This window comes from Ursus americanus, chromosome 30 (assembly GCF_024610735.1).
Source record: "Ursus americanus isolate L20-20 chromosome 30, mUrsAme1.1.p, whole genome shotgun sequence".
Classification (NCBI taxonomy): domain Eukaryota; kingdom Metazoa; phylum Chordata; class Mammalia; order Carnivora; family Ursidae; genus Ursus; species Ursus americanus.
Genome location: NC_142156.1, coordinates 19,121,687 through 19,136,657, shown reverse-complemented (window position 1 = coordinate 19,136,657; position 14,971 = coordinate 19,121,687). Strand labels below are relative to the sequence as shown.

The following is a 14,971-nucleotide window of genomic DNA, read 5'->3' as shown; positions in this document are numbered from 1 at the left end:
AGCCTGAGGACATGACATGGCCTGACCACTTGGAAAGCCACTCGACTCTCTCTAGAAAAGTGTAAGATGCATGCTCCGAGACCCAGTGACATCCCTCCCGGGTTTGCCCCCTAGAGAAACTCTTGTACACATTCCAGAATGTTCAGAGCAGCAGATTTGTAAAAGCTAAGTGGACAATCAATGAAAGTGAGCCAAAGGCCCAATGGCAAAAGGAGGAATAAATAAAATGATATTGCAAACAAATACCGAACAGCAACAAGCCTGAAACTCACCCAAAAACCCCCGCAAGTGTCAGGAAAAGACACACAGCATGGCACATACATGCGAATGTCAGCAACTTGCACAGCAGCCTAACGTGTCGTGTAGAGAAGCACGTCTGTGGGCTGCAACGAGAGAGGACAGTAAGTGACAAACACAGAAGTGAGGCTGGGCCGAGCGGGAGGAGAGAGTGTGCAGGAAGGCCATCCCAGGGCTCCCTGCTTCTGGTTGCGTCTGCTCCCTCACTGGGTGGTGTGGGTAGAAATGCTCTCTTTCTTCGTGTTTTCTTAGCGAGCTTCATCGAAGCCTAATTTTACATACCATACACTTAGCCCCTGTGAGAGGACAGTTCTATAAGTGGCAGTATCTTCAGAATCGTGCACACAGTTCTAGAACATTCCATCACCCCAGTCTTTTGTTCATGTTCACAGTCACCCCCACGCCCACCCCCAGCCCAAGGCAACCCCCCTCTGCCTTCTGTCCCTAAAGTTCTTTTATTATCCTTTATACCTTGAAGGCGATCTCATTTTCATTATTTGGCTTGCATGATATATTCTTCTGCATCTTACTTTGTCTTATTTTGTATCTTATTTTATATGTATATATGTTCTATTTGGGAAAAAGGACCAACCCACTTTGAACTGGAACTTGATTTCCATGTGAAAATTCGGCAGCAAAAGTATACTAGACACTGAGACAGGAGACGGTGAGGGAGTCCTCCTCCAGCTCCCCCTGGGGCAAGAATCCCCCCCAAATGCATCGTGGCTTCTGAGCAGCCACATTCCCTCAGGAGGCCCCTCTGCTCCAGTTATAGAACCTTGTGATGCCATCTGTGAGCCAGACCCCTCATTTGCAGGTGGGGAAACCGAGGCACAGGGGGACGTGATTTGTCCATAACCAGCTACACAATGGGTGTAACCTTGAGGTACCTCCCAGCCCACACGCAGCCCTGGGGGCTCACACTGCCGGTCTCTCCTGTCTCCCCCACCCCCGCCCCCACCACTGCCTGCGTGCAGGCCTGCGGAAGGTGATGGTGAGGGCCCACCGGCAGGCCTGGTGCTGGCAGGACGAGTGGTACGGGCTGAACATGGAGAACATCCGGGAGCTGGAGAAGGAGGCACAGCTCATGCTGTCCCGCAAGATGGCCCAGTTCAACGAAGATGACGAGGAGGCTGCAGAGCTGGCCAAGGATGAAACCACCCAGGCCCAGGTCCTGGGGGAGGCCCCCCAGACCAGCAGCAGCAGCGGGGAACCCCTGGCAGGCCGGGGCCTCAAGAAACAGTGGTCCACGTCCTCCAAGTCCTCACGGTCCTCCAAGCGGGGAGGTGAGCCGCGGGGCGCATAGCTCCACCCTCCTCCAGGTGGGGGTCTCTACCCCAGTGACAGCCCTCACCCCGTCCACGGCAGCCAGCCCCCTGCCACCGCCAGATAATTCTGACTCCGGACATGGACTCTTGCTTCCCAACCTTATGGGCCACACCTGTGGGAGTCAGAACCATTCTGCTGGTAGCCCCCCAGCTCAGAGTGAGCCCAGGGTGCCTCCCCCCCGCCCAGCAGGTGCCCCCAGACTCATCTGCAAGGCCCAGGTAAGACAGGCTGGCCATGTGGAACCCAGCTCCCAGCCTCTCCTGGGGCTCAGATGGCTACAGCTTTGAGGAGCCAGGGTTCCCAGGAGGAGAAGGAGTCTGGGTGGGTACCCCCAGCACGCCCAGGAAGGTTCTCTGCTCCTGTGGCAGGAGCCAGGCTGAAGGAGCATGAAAAACCTTTAGATCCTGAGAAATGCCTTTCTTGGGAGAACTTTGGCAAAAGTGCTGTGGCTGTGTGAAAAAACCAGGGTATCCCACGTACAGCCAGGAGTCTCTTTTGCAAACCCAGCTTCCCCACACCAGGCTTGCCTGCCTCTGTGCTGAAGGGCTCTCTGTATGTATATACATCGACACCTTTTCTGTCACTCACCTCCTGAGAGTGCCCTGCAGCCCTATCTGCTCTGCTATTGGAGAATTTCAGGGGCTCCCCTCCCCCCCCACCCGGGGGCAGACCCCAGGCGAGAGCACAGGAGCGGAACCGGCCTGCGTGACTGCCTGTCCTGTCCTTATACCCGATACCCTCCGAGTTCCTTGTCCTCCCCGGGACACAGCTGCTTTGTGCCAGGCGGGCTGGGAGGGACCTTCTTGAAATTTCCAGGAGTTTCCACCCCTCCCTTCTCCCTTCTCCCCGAGCCCTCCTGGCCCTGCTCCGGCACCATCACCTCTGGCTGCTTGGCCTAGCTCAGCTGGCTGGTCGGTCAGCCTGCGGTTTTGCCTTCCAGCCAGCCCTTCCCGCCACAGCATCTCCGAGTGGAGGATGCAAAGTATCGCCCGGGACTCAGACGAGAGCTCAGACGACGAGTATTTCGACGCTCATGGTAGGTGGCTCTTCCCGGGGGTGGGAGGGAGGATCTGAGAGGGTCCAGGCCAAGGCCGAGGCTGAGATGCGGTCACCAGGACTCGGGGGCCTCGGGCTCACCCCAGCCACGTACGAGGATGTAAGATGGATTCACACTCAGATGGAGGCTTTGTGCCACATGTGAGTTTTTGTCTACAAGAAGCTTCACAAAAGCGTGGCATCTTATAATTTTCTAAATCTTTGGAACGACCTTGTTTTCTTCTTGGTTAAGTGGATGTCCATCTAACGTAGACACCTTAGCAAAGGCGAACAAACAGGAAAGACGTGAAGTGCCCATTTTCCCACCAATCCCCAAATAAGCACAGTGAGCCTACAGCGTGCTGAATCACCCCCCTTTGCTGGGAAGATGCGGGTACAGTTGACCCTCGAGCAACACGGGTTTGAACTGCACAAGTCCACTTAACCCATGGATTTTTTCTGATAAGTACTGTACCGTAAATGTATTTTCCTTATGATTTTCTTAAGGACACTGTGTTTTCTCTAGCTTATTTTATTGTAAGAATACGGTATATCATACCTATGACATACTAAATCTGTGTTAATCAACTCTTTATGTTACCGGTAAGGCTTCTGGTCAACATAGGCTCTTAATGGTTTAGTTTCTGGGGAATCAAAAGTTTGACGTGGATTTTTGACAGCGTGGGGGGGTCGGCACCCCACCCCTGTGTTGTTCAAGGGTCAATGTCACTGAAACACTCACTAGCTTCACACCGTGGCCGTTCCTCTCGACTGGCAGACAGGCCTGTGGAGACAGGTTTCCAGCTTGAGGTTTCCAAGGCGGGACACAGGCTCGGAAGGGGACAGGGACTTGCGCACAGACACGACGCAGGGCAGAGGCAGGCCAGAGCCACGTGCAGCCGTGGCCTGGAACAGGCAGAGGGGCCACCGATTATGCTATTTCAGCTAATGGGCTGGTCCTCACGGAGAACTTGGGGAGGCAGTGTCCAGGCAGAAGGGAGCTGAGATGGGGAGCTAGAATGGGTAGGAGGTGGTTCCTGAGCTGCCGTCTGCTCCCGGGGCCTCCCCAGGGGGAAGAAAGGTGTTTCGGGCACCCCACCCCACCCCAGCCAGAGAAGAGGCGCATGCTGTCCTGGCTGTGAGTCCCTGACAGGAGGGAAACACACATCCAACGGAGAAACTGTAGAAAAAGCTGGAAGAGAGACGAGTTAGCGAAGCAGGAGATGCCAGCGTGGCAGCGGCCGGGGGAGCACCGGTCGGGCTGCGGGGCCAGGGGCGGGGCCGGTGCCCCCAGCACCCCGACGGCCGCCTCCAGCCCAGCAGTGCCCCAGGCTGAAGTTCTCAGACAAGCAGAAGCAGGAGCGGTGGATGCTGACCGCTAACGGGGCTGTCCGCTTGTGCATGTTGAAAAGAGTCAGCAACATGAGCTGACGGGCGGGGGAGCAAAGTGTGGTCCATCCGCACAGGGAGGGAGGCTGCAGCGTAGAAAGGAGAGCACCACTGCCACTGCCACACCGCGGAGCGAGCTTGGCAATATGGCGCGCGGGGGGCGAAGCCAGACACAGAAGACAGCATGTTGAATGATTCCATTCTGGGAAATGTCCAGAACAGGCAAACCCATAGAGACAGGAAGTGGATCGGTGGTCACCAGGGGCTGGGGGAGAGGGATGGGGAGCGACTGTGAACGGGCACAGTGTTTCCATTCGGGGAGGTGGGAATGTTCTGGAACCAGATGGAGGTGGTGGTTGCACAGCGTTGGGAATGTACTAAAGGCTACCTTAAAGCGGTTTAAATGGTGAATTTTATGTAACGTGAACATTATCACAATTTTTAGAAAAGGTCAGGCTGAAACCCCATGGGTGTCAGTCATGTGTTCATCCTGCTACAGAAGAGGGGGGTGGAAGCAAGCACGGGGCGTATATAGGCCAGAGAGGCACGGGACCCCCCAGCTGGGCCTCCCCGCGCCCCCCAGTCCCTGCGCTCCAGTGGGTGCTGAAGCCCTGCTCCCTCCTCCCCAGAGGACCTGTCTGACTCAGAGGAAATATTCCCCAAGGACATCACCAAGTGGAACTCCAATGACCTCATGGACAAAATTGAAAGCCCTGAGCCAGAAGATACACAGGGTACCCAAGTTGGGGCGGGAGGTGCTGCAGGGCCTGGGGAAGGGGGCTGCAGGGACCAGGCCCCTCCTCTCTGACCCAGCTCCTGTGCAGTGCTGGGCATCGGGGGTGGGGGGGCGGTACCCAGGGCCTCACTTGTCAGGGTCACTGCCTCTGTCCCGTGGGCCTGGGGCTGCCCGGCTGCCCCTCTGCTCACAGCACCCACTGCTTCTGTGTTGCAGACGGTCTGTACCGCCAGAGCGCCCCTGAATTCAGGGTGGCCTCCAGTGTGGAGCAGCTGAACATCATCGAGGTGGGTGCCCGTGGGGGAGAGGGCCAGGGGCTGTGCTGTGGCCCCCCGGCCTGCAGGGGGAGGGGGCTGAGCTCAAAGGACGGGTCCCGTGGGGTTGTAGAGGCAGAACTCGGCACCTACCGCCTCACATCCTCACTGGCCTAGGCGCCATCAGAGAGAGCCCTGGGGGCTCCTTTACTCCCTGCCCCGACATCCCTGAGAACCAAGAAGGACTGCAGACGGTCCCCAAAGAAGGCCTTGACCCAGCTCCGCCCGCGGAAAGTGAAAGGAGAAACTTGTAAATTCCAGACCACAAAACAGATGTTCACCTTGTACCCAGCCTTTCCGCATTTGCTGAAGAAAATCAGATGGAAGGGGAGGAAGCGAAAGCCGTCTAGGCAGATGTGAGCGGCCATCGCCCCACTGGGGCCTTGCAAGGCTCTCAGTGTCCAATAAAGCTGTCTTGGTAGAGCGCCTGTGTCCGCTTGGGGGGTTCTTTGCACGGGGCTCACGCCCCTTCTCCTCCTCCAGCTGTGGGCGGTCAGAGCTGTTTGCATTGGGGGCAGGAGCCAGGGCCGAGCGGGCTGTCACACACTGTGGTCACCGCACTGCTCTCACCTCAAGCTGCCCGAGGAGGTGGAGACGGCACCTCCGGGAACTCGGGAACCCCTGGGGAGCTTGGACCAGGTGCTGGGAGGAGGAGCAGCATCCCCACCACCCTCCCCAACTTGGGGTTTTCTACTTTGGGGTCCGAGGTCAATGTGGGCTTCTCTAGAAGGCAAACCAGGACAAGGGAAGTTGATTTCCAATTGCCGGTTAATGGCAAGATAAAGCAGACGGAGCCCCCTCCCCACCTAGGGCGCACACAGCTCTGACGGCCCCTCAGGAGGGACAGAAGGGGCCCCGGGCTCTAGATCTGCGTTGGGATGTGCATTGGAACCCAGCACCAGTTCTGGGGCACGGCCATCCCGAGTCAGATCCCTTGGCTGGCAATACCCCCCAAACCGGAGCCTCCTCTCCCCGCCTCGTGGAGGGCGCACAGCTTTATGGAGACACTGACAGGGACCCCCTGGCTCTCCAGAGCTGGCCCCATGGCTCCCAGGCCCACTGCCATATTGCACCTCCCATGGGGTCTGTTCCTACAAGGTTTGAGTCTCAGGTGGGGTGTGCCCCAGTATTAGGCACGAATGGGAGGAGAGCCGTGTCTCCAGTTGGCTTCTGGGAGTCCCTAAACAGTCCTAGCCTCCAGTGCTGGGTCTCAGGAGATAGGCACAGGCCTCTCACTGCCCACCCTTGCCTGTCCTGGGTTTCTGAGGACCGCTGGACTCTACCTCCCTAACGGGGTGATGGTGAGGCTGCCCTGAGACATTCCTTCCTTGAGCCCTGCGCCTGGCTGTGTTGTGTTGATAAGCCCTTGAGGCAATGTGGCTCCTCCTGGCTGCTGGTCTGGGCGGTGGCTGGCCCCGCCCTGCCTGGGCTGTGCGTTCATTCCTGCCCAGGCCGGCCAGGGGTGGGCAATCCTCATGTGGGGACTGAAATCATTCCCACGCTCTGCCGGGCGTGTGTTCTCGCCCAGGCCCTGGGGCCCACAACTGGCCAATGACCAGCCTTCTCTCGGGAATGAGGCAGCCCCGTCTTGCCTCGCCTCCAGACCCCGTACAGCCCACCAGCCTGCCTTCCCATTCTCTGCCCTGGGGCTCCTGGGCCAGCGCATTATCCCTGTGTTTCCTGGTGGCCTCACCAGCGCCTGGGAGCAGGGCCTGTACCGCCCCCTCCCCACCGGGCTCTGTGTTGACACTTGGGTCCCACTGCTGCCCCCCTTGCACACCATCCAGTGGCCCAGTTCAGGGCCAGTTGTCCCAACATGGGCCTTCCAGATGGCTTCAGGCCCCCTCCCCCACATGCTTGGACCTAATATGGGCATGGCAAGTACTCACCAGTGGCCTCTCCTGGGCCCTGGTCCTAGCTCCCGCAGTCACACACCAGAAGTTAAGGTGGAGAGAGGCCCCTGGGGGTGGGGCCACAGCCGGGGTTGGCAGGAGAACACTGAATTTGTGGCAGAAGCTCTGGGTTCCAGTCCAGCTTGGCACTGGTGTGCTATGTGACATTAGACAAGTCTCTTGGTCTCTCTGGGCCACTACCACCTCGGCTGTAAATAGAACAGTCCCATACCCCGTGCAAATGTGTACAAATCTCGGGTTTCACTTTGACCTCACATGCAGGCCTGACCAGCAGGAGGTGGGTTTCTTAACCCCTCCCAAATTAGGGGGGTTTAGACAGGCACACCTGCATTCCCTCTCTGCTCTAAGATGCTTGGAGACCATGTTGGGAATGAGAACACAGGCGACAGAAGAGAAGCCCCATGTAGAGGAGGGAGAGCTCAGAGCTGCAGGCCCAGTGCCCAGGGTCCCCACCCGCCGAGGCTGAGGCTGCCCTGGCCCAGGTGCACGGAGGGCAGGCAGGCTCCAGAGGCCCACATAGGATGGGCCCATGCCTCCTCGCCAAGGCTAGAAACTGCTGCCTGGGCCCCCTGATGGGAAGTGGAATCTGTGTTTTGGACGCTCATCCTTGGCCCCGGTCAGGCTGGCCAGTGGGAGGGAGCAGGGCTGCTCATGGGGAGCAGGAGAGGGACCATCTCGGCCTCCCGGGGGGGGGGGTGGCCAACACCAGGCCCTGTAGCCGAGGAACTGAAATGGGGCTTCAGAGAGGGAGCAGTGGGCCAGATGGGCCTCCCCCTGGGGTGACAGGGTCCCAGCAAGGAGCTGAGTCCCCGGGGAGTTGACGCCCCACCAACCCGCGCAGGACGAGGTCAGCCCACCCCTGGCCGTGCCGGCCTCCAAGATCCACGTGCTGCTGCTGGTGCTGCACGGAGGCACCATCCTGGACACGGGCGCTGGGGACCCCAGCTCCAAGCAGGGCGACGCCAACACCATCGCCACCGTGTTCGACACCGTCATGCGTGTGCACTACCCCAGCGCCCTGGGCCGCCTTGCCATCCGCCTGGTGCCCTGCCCGCCCATCTGCTCTGATGCCTTTGCCCTCGTCTCCAAGTGAGTGCAGAGGACCCAGCCCACCTACCCCAAAGCACGTGGCCCCGAGGGCCAGGCTATCCCCCCATGTCAGGACGCCCATCTAAATGTCCAGACTTACCATCCAGCCCGTTCTGCCCTGACGTGACAAAACCTATGCAGATGGGCTTACAGAGGAGGGGCCTGGGCCCAAGCCTGAGCCTCGGTTGCCGTGTCTGCGATGTGGGGATGTTGACCTGACCCTGAGACACAAGGCCTTCTCCCCGGCCCCATTACCCAGCGTTCCAGGGCCTGGCCCAGAAGCAACCCCATGAGGTTGGCCAAGTCACAGCTGAGGCTCCCAGGTGGCCAGCCTGCTGCTCTGGTCGGGGAGAGGGGCCCCTGGGGCTGGGCTGAGGCTGCCTGCTCTCCCCTGATCGGGCCCCCTCCCCCAGCCTTAGCCCCTACAGCCACGATGAAGGCTGTCTGTCCAGCAGCCAGGACCACATCCCCCTGGCTGCCCTGCCCCTGCTGGCCACCTCCTCACCCCAGTACCAGGAGGCAATCGCCGCAGTGATTCAGCGGGCCAACCTTGCCTACGGGGACTTCATCAAGTCCCAGGAGGGCATGACCTTCAACGGGCAGGTGAGTCCCGGGGCAGGAAAAGGGCAGACAAGCCCCGCAGGGCAGGGGGTGATGGCCCCTCCCTAGCTGGCACCCCAGCAAGCAGGGTGGGCACTCAGGCCTCTGGGTCCTCTCCGCCTCTAGGTCTGCCTGATTGGGGACTGCGTCGGGGGCATCCTGGCGTTCGATGCCTTATGCTACAGCAACCAGCCCGTGTCTGAGAGTCAGAGCAGCAGCCGCCGGGGCAGCGTGGCCAGCGTGCAGGTACTGGCTTCCCACAGCCCGCAGAGCAGGGGAGCTGCAGGATGGAAACTGTGTCAACCCTTAGCTCCAAACCTCCCCGAGGCCTGAGGGAAAGGCAAGGGAAGGGTGCACGTTGCCAGCACAGGTGCCCAGAGCCGACGGGGTGGGTGCATGGGGCAGGTGGGTGCACGGGGCTGGTGAGCAGCTGCAGCGGGACCAAGCCTGGAGCACGAGGCCGCAGTGGGACCAAGCCTGGAGCACGAGGCCTCAGCGGAGCAGGGTCTACACTGCAGGGAGCCAGGGTCTGGTTCCAGGAGGTGCAGCAGGCAGCCCCTCTGAGCTTCCCAGCAAGAGAGGATCTGAGGTCCCTCCACTGCAGAGCAGCAAATGGCCTGAGGGAGGGAGGCAGGCAAGGCAGCGAGATCCGTGAGAGGTCACAAAGACCCAGGTGGCCAGTTCAGGCAGGAATGGAAGCTGTTGGGACTCAGCCAGCAGCCTGCGGGTACAGAGGGGCCACCGGGGGACAGGGCTTTCCCCTCTCCGGTGTCAGTGAGAGGCCGGCTGGGCAGTCACCAGTGGGCCTGGAGTCGGGAGGGAGAGCACTGAAGCAGGGCGCAGGCCAGTGGCCACCGGGCAGTGAGCCTGCATGGGGCTGTTCCAGGACACTGACCTGCTGTCCCCCGGCACCCTGGTCAATGCGGCACATGGCGGCAGTGGCAGCGGTGGCCTGGAGAGCAGTCGGCACCTGAGTCGCAGCAACATTGATATCCCCCGAAGCAACGGTGTCGAAGACCCCAAAAGGCAGTTGCCCCGAAAGAGGAGTGACTCATCCACCTACGAGCTGGACACCATCCAGCAGCACCAGGCCTTCCTGTCCAGGTGGGTGAGGCCGGCGGGGCCCAAGGGTCAGACCATGAGACCCGTGGCCAGGGGAGGAGGGGGACTCCCAAGAGGGAGGGATGCCTCAGAATTGAGGACGTGAACGAGAACGTGAACCAGGTCGTGCCGATGGCCGACGTGAGGGTAGTGGGGTGCCAGGCTGGGCTGTGGCTCTTTGGCCAGGAGAAAGTGGCTTGTTGGGTACCGCTGGGGTCTTGTACACTCCAAGGACCATCTTGAGCCCAAGGGAACAGCTTGTCCATGGGTGGGGCAGAGCCAGGGGCAGAACCGATCAGGGTGGCTATTCCAAAGGCAGTGGCACCCCGAGAGAGGTTGGGACTGGTTGTCACCAGAGGGGTCCCAGCAGGTACTAGGCAGCCACATCTGCAGGCCAGCTCAAGGACCAAGGCTCGTTTGGGCTTGACGACCCCTGGGGGGGTCTTCCTTTGGGAGGCTGAGGGCAAGACAGTGCTGAGAAGAGGTGTGGTGTGACCTCACGAGGCCCCCCATCTGCAGCCTCCATGCCAGCGTGCTGAGGAATGAGCCCAGCTCCCGCCGTTCGAGCAGCTCCACCATGCTGGACGGCACAGGGGCTGTGGGGAAGTTTGACTTTGAGATCGCAGACCTTTTCCTCTTCGGGTGCCCGCTGGGGCTCGTCCTGGCCTTGAGGAAGACCGTCATCCCTTCCCTGGATGGTGAGAGCTCTGCACGGGCAGGGCAGGGTAGGGGGTATATGAACTGGGTAGAGGGTCTCAGTGGACCCCTGTCACAAGGCCATGGCCACATCCCAGGCCCCTTCCTGCATCAGCCTCATTTCTGTCCTCCCCAGCACAGGCTCACTGCTCTCCCTTGCTCCTACTCCAGCAGCTCAGTCTCTGGCCCCCATCTCTTGACCCCTGCTGTTCCATTTAATCTTCAAGGCCCCTCTGGGAGCTGAGGTCCAGAAGGGAAGGGGCTGCCCTGGTATCAGATGGACACAGATCCAGTCTCCCAGGCCCAAAGTCTTCCCATAAGGAAGAGATCAGAAGCCAGGCACCCCCAAATCCTCCTAGGTGCCTGACCTCCCAGTCCCAGAAGGGCCATGGCCACCCTGCTCCAGAGACCCTCCTCATGGCCACAGGGACAGGGAGGTGTGACATGCCGGCTGAACAGCCTGTCAGAGCAGCAGTCCCTGCAAGGTGACCCCAGGACCAGCCAGTGTGGCCCAGAGAGCCCTGATGTCCTTACAGGAGCCGTGCAGGGCCCGTGTTACATCCCAGGTTACAGAGGGGGAAACTGAGGCTCAGAGAGGCATGGACACTTGCCCAAGAGCAAGTCAGAGGCGGCTTATATATAAGTGGACAGAGACGTAGGGACAGTGACATATGGCGACATCATCTGTAATCGAGAGACACCGGAACCACTGTAAACATTGGTCCACGGAGGGGGGCTGGCTGGCTAAATCCTGGCCCGGCCCACGATGGAGGATACGCGCAGTGGAAGATGGGTTAGGGGAACTTGCAGGGCTGAAATGAAGGTCGCCCACGTTTTTGTGTTAAATGGGGGTGGGGGGCGGTTCAAAAAGTATAGCACCTGTTCCTATGTGTGTGTGTTTAAAAGTGAGATGTCTACTACTGCTCTTGATGCTTACGTTCACCTGATCGCCCCAACAACCATGACATGCTCGGAGTAGCAGCCCCATTGCACAGCCCAGGGCTCCTCTCTGCTCAACTTAAAACAAATTTGGTTAATAAACGGACAGATACCAAAGCACAGAGACAGGTTTTTGGATGCCCACCCCCCACTCTAGACCCCGCTTCCTTAGGGCTCTGCCATCCCCCCCCACTGCCCCCAGTTTTCCAGCTGCGGCCCGCCTGCCAGCAAGTCTACAACCTCTTCCACCCCGCGGACCCGTCTGCCTCGCGCCTGGAGCCGCTGCTGGAGCGGAGGTTCCACGCCCTGCCGCCTTTCAGCATCCCCCGATACCAGCGCTACCCGCTGGGCGACGGCTGCTCCGCGCTGCTGGGTGAGAGGCGCCAGGGCCCCTGCCGGGCGGGAAGGGGCGGCCTGCACTGAGCTCCTCTCGGAAGCTGGGTACCCGGTATAGGTACAGGGGTGCGTCAGCCCCACACACCCCAGCAAGGGGGTCAGGGCCTCACCCCAGGTGCCAGGGGGCAGACTGGGACGAGGACCCCCTCCCCGCTGCCCGAGGCAGAGCTGTGTGGGGACCCATCATGGCAGTGGGCGGCAAGGAGGTCCAGAGCAGGGTACTTGGGTGAGGGCTGCCCATCACCCACTCTTGGCCCTTCCCGGGAAGCCCCCATCCTCCTGCCCTCGAGTGTGTCCCGGCGTCCTGTCACGTCCTGGTCTTCAAGGAGCCCCACGTGTCTGTGTCGGAGGAGCGTGTCTGGACTGCCCACGCGAGTGTCTGTTCTTGTCCTCTCTGTTCTCTCCCGTCTGCCTCCAGTCGAGACAGTGCAGAGAAACCCCGAGCTGGTCCTGGAGGGTGGGCCTCTGGCCCCTCTCCCCCCAGGAGACGGCTTCCTGGAAACCAGTATCCCCGTTCCCGCGCTCACCTGTCAAGATGGGCCCCGCCCGAGCCCGGGCTCTGCTGAGTGTGTGTAACACCCCCGTTCGTGGTGGCGTCTGCTTCGCTGGCTGACTGCTGGTCCTCAGGGACTTCCCATGCCCTCCTTGGCCACTTGGAGTCTGTGGGACCATGCTGTCCCACAGAGACCAGACAGGACAAGTCCTAGGGATTGGTCCCTGGCTCCTCCTCTCTGCACACCGAGAGCCTAGGAGCCCAGAGGGAGGAGCAGCTGTGCGGGGGTCACCTAGCATGGGTGTCAGTCCAAAGGCTCCATCTCCCATTTGTGAGGCTGGTGGGGGCAGCCAGGAGATGGGGTGAGGCCTTGAGCCTCATCCATCCGGCTCCCCTAGAGAAGCTTCTGGTCCCAGCGAGGGCTTGATTCCAGAGTCCCACTCCTTTCCTCCCTGAGGGGGTTCAAGCACCTCATGTACCCCATCTGCACGTGGGTCCTCTAGCCGAGCCCCACTCTCCCTGCTCTGCCCTGGCCTGGTTGAACCCTCGGCACCTGCCTTTGTCCCCAGACACCCATTCAGGGCTGGCTCAATGTGGTCCGTGTGAGGGATGTGGGGGGGGGGTGTTGCCTCATCCTCAGTGCCCAGCATTGGGTATCCCCCAGAGACCACTTCACGCCCTCCTGTTAGCGCCCCTCAAACCCAGCTACAGTGCTCTGCGGGTCAGGCCCCGCGAGGGTGAGCCCGGGAGGCTGGGAGGGCTAGCTAAGATCAGTGTGTTGGGTCAAATGGGTGGCCAGGGGGGGCGTGAGCCTGGCTGCCTTGTCTCCCTGCCTACTGTGTCTCTGTCAGTCCGTCTGTCCGTCCCTGCCCCAGCCCTTCCTTCTGTCCCGCCTCAGCTCTGTGCCCTCCCTCTCAGTCCTGAGCAGGCAGGCCCTGGCACGCTTGGTCCCATCCTCACTGCCAGCTGCGCTCAGAAGCCACCGCTCGCCTGCCGCTGGAGGTGTCGGCCGCGGCTCCAGCCCGCCCAGCCCAGGGCACGCTGGGCCCTACCTCCCGCTGCTCAGGGGGCCGGGGGCCTGCGCTGGGGGCCCCTCTCTTACCCACTGGTCTCTGGTCTCTGTCTACCTGCAGCGGACGCACTCCAGACCCACAACACAGTCTTTCAAGAGCACGCGGCCCCCTCCTCGCCGGGCGCAGCCCCCACCACCCGAGGCTTCCGCCGAGCCAGTGAGATCAGCATTGCCAGCCAGGTGTCGGGCATGGCCGAGAGCTACACAGCGTCCAGCATTGCCCAGAGTGAGTGCAGCAGCGTCCTGGGCCTGCCCTCCCTACATCCTCCCCTCTGTCCTAGTAGGGGGTCTGCACTACTCCCTCCGGACAGTTGGCAGTGTCTGGAGACAGCTGGGGAGGGCACTACTGACTCGAGGTGGATAGTGACCGGGGTGCTGCCCAACACCTACAGTGGCCCCAAATGTCCAGAGAGGACTCTGGAGGGAGGGAGCGTTCGAAGCGGTAGCCCAGCGGGGCCAAGTCCAGGTGGGAGGTGATGGGCCTGGGAGGAGGGGTCCTAGCCCCGGGGGGCTGGTGCTCCCTGAGGAGGAAGCTCTGGGCTGTTTCTGGACCAGCAAGCAGAACCAGACAAGCCAGATGGGAGCTGAGGGGAGCCGGGGAGGTGAGATCTCACTGTGGCCGCCCCTCCGTGGCCTCCTTTGCTGCTTGGCTCCTCAGAAGCTTCTCAGCAGCTGGAAATGGAGCCCAGGTCACCCCCTCTCAGCCCCCAAGGCCATCTGCCCCCCCATCCTCCCTCACCGTGTGATTGGCTGCCTGTCTGGCTGAGCAGGGGTGCCTGAGCCAAGGCCGGCATGAGTATCCTTCCGTGAGGAGGGCCAGGGAGCCTGGTGCTCTTCCCAGCATCCTTCCTGGCCTGTGGTGGAAGCCTGGTGGCCCCAGCATGACTGACCCCTTCCCCGTTGTTCTTGCTTCTCAGAGGCCCCGGCTTCGCTCAGCCATACCCCCAGCGTCAGGCGCCTGTCTCTGCTCGCCTTGCCCCCCCCACCCCCCACTACCCCGGGCCCCCACCCGCAGGCCGGGCAGGCAAGCCCCAGCCTGGAGCGGGCCCCCCGCCTCCCTGACTTGGACACCAGAGAAGGTACCGGGCGTCACGTGGCCTCCATCCACACACGCTCTCCTCCCCTAACTGGGGTCCCTCACCGTTTCCAGGCATATCTCACCGTCAGGCCCTGGCCGCTGAGGCCTAACCAGGGAGCTAGAGGCTTGGGCTGGGAGCGCTCAGATCCGGGGAGGAGGCGGAGGGGTTGGAGTTGGCCGGAGTGAGGACAAAGGGGCTGTCTGTGTGGCAAGCAGGCTGTGGGCAGAACACAGGAGAGCCCTGACCCCCGTCAGGCACCACTTTACTGAGCAGCAGCTGCGTGCAGCCCTCAGAAAGGCACTTTCTAACCCTTGTCTGGGGCTAGGGCGGTTTCCCAGCCCCGAGTGGGAGCCAGGATTTACACCCAGGCCTTGACACTTGGCCTGCAGGCTCCCAGGTGCTGAGGGGACATCAGGCCTTGCCCTGGGGTTCACCTGACAACGCCTGTCACTGGCCTGAGGCCTGCAGGGCAGATGGGGGCCAGGAGAGGCCT

The 14,971-nt window shown here is 61.1% G+C and overlaps 1 protein-coding gene across 13 annotated transcripts in view; it reads left to right on the top strand.

Annotated features, from left to right (window-relative positions):
- Positions 1–14,971, top strand: part of PITPNM2 (phosphatidylinositol transfer protein membrane associated 2) — a 134,060-nt gene that overhangs the window by 113,374 nt on the left and 5,715 nt on the right. For 9 of the 13 annotated variants that reach the window (XR_006776268.2, XR_006776267.2, XM_045778129.2 and 6 more), the window contains 13 exons: positions 1,275–1,583; positions 2,567–2,662; positions 4,680–4,784; positions 5,003–5,073; positions 7,855–8,102; positions 8,516–8,705; positions 8,829–8,948; positions 9,589–9,806; positions 10,323–10,501; positions 11,641–11,811; positions 12,253–12,402; positions 13,461–13,625; positions 14,317–14,478. Coding sequence is in view for 11 of the 13 variants with exons in the window: in XM_045778129.2 (XP_045634085.2) it covers positions 1,275–1,583; positions 2,567–2,662; positions 4,680–4,784; positions 5,003–5,073; positions 7,855–8,102; positions 8,516–8,705; positions 8,829–8,948; positions 9,589–9,806; positions 10,323–10,501; positions 11,641–11,811; positions 12,253–12,402; positions 13,461–13,625; positions 14,317–14,478 (2,184 nt within the window). In the remaining 2 variants the exon portion in view is untranslated. The remainder of the gene's footprint in view (positions 1–1,274; positions 1,584–2,566; positions 2,663–4,679; positions 4,785–5,002; positions 5,074–7,854; positions 8,103–8,515; positions 8,706–8,828; positions 8,949–9,588; positions 9,807–10,322; positions 10,502–11,640; positions 11,812–12,252; positions 12,403–13,460; positions 13,626–14,316; positions 14,479–14,971) is intronic. The other 4 variants (XM_045778140.2, XM_045778113.2, XM_045778121.2 and 1 more) reach the window with 4 other exon arrangements.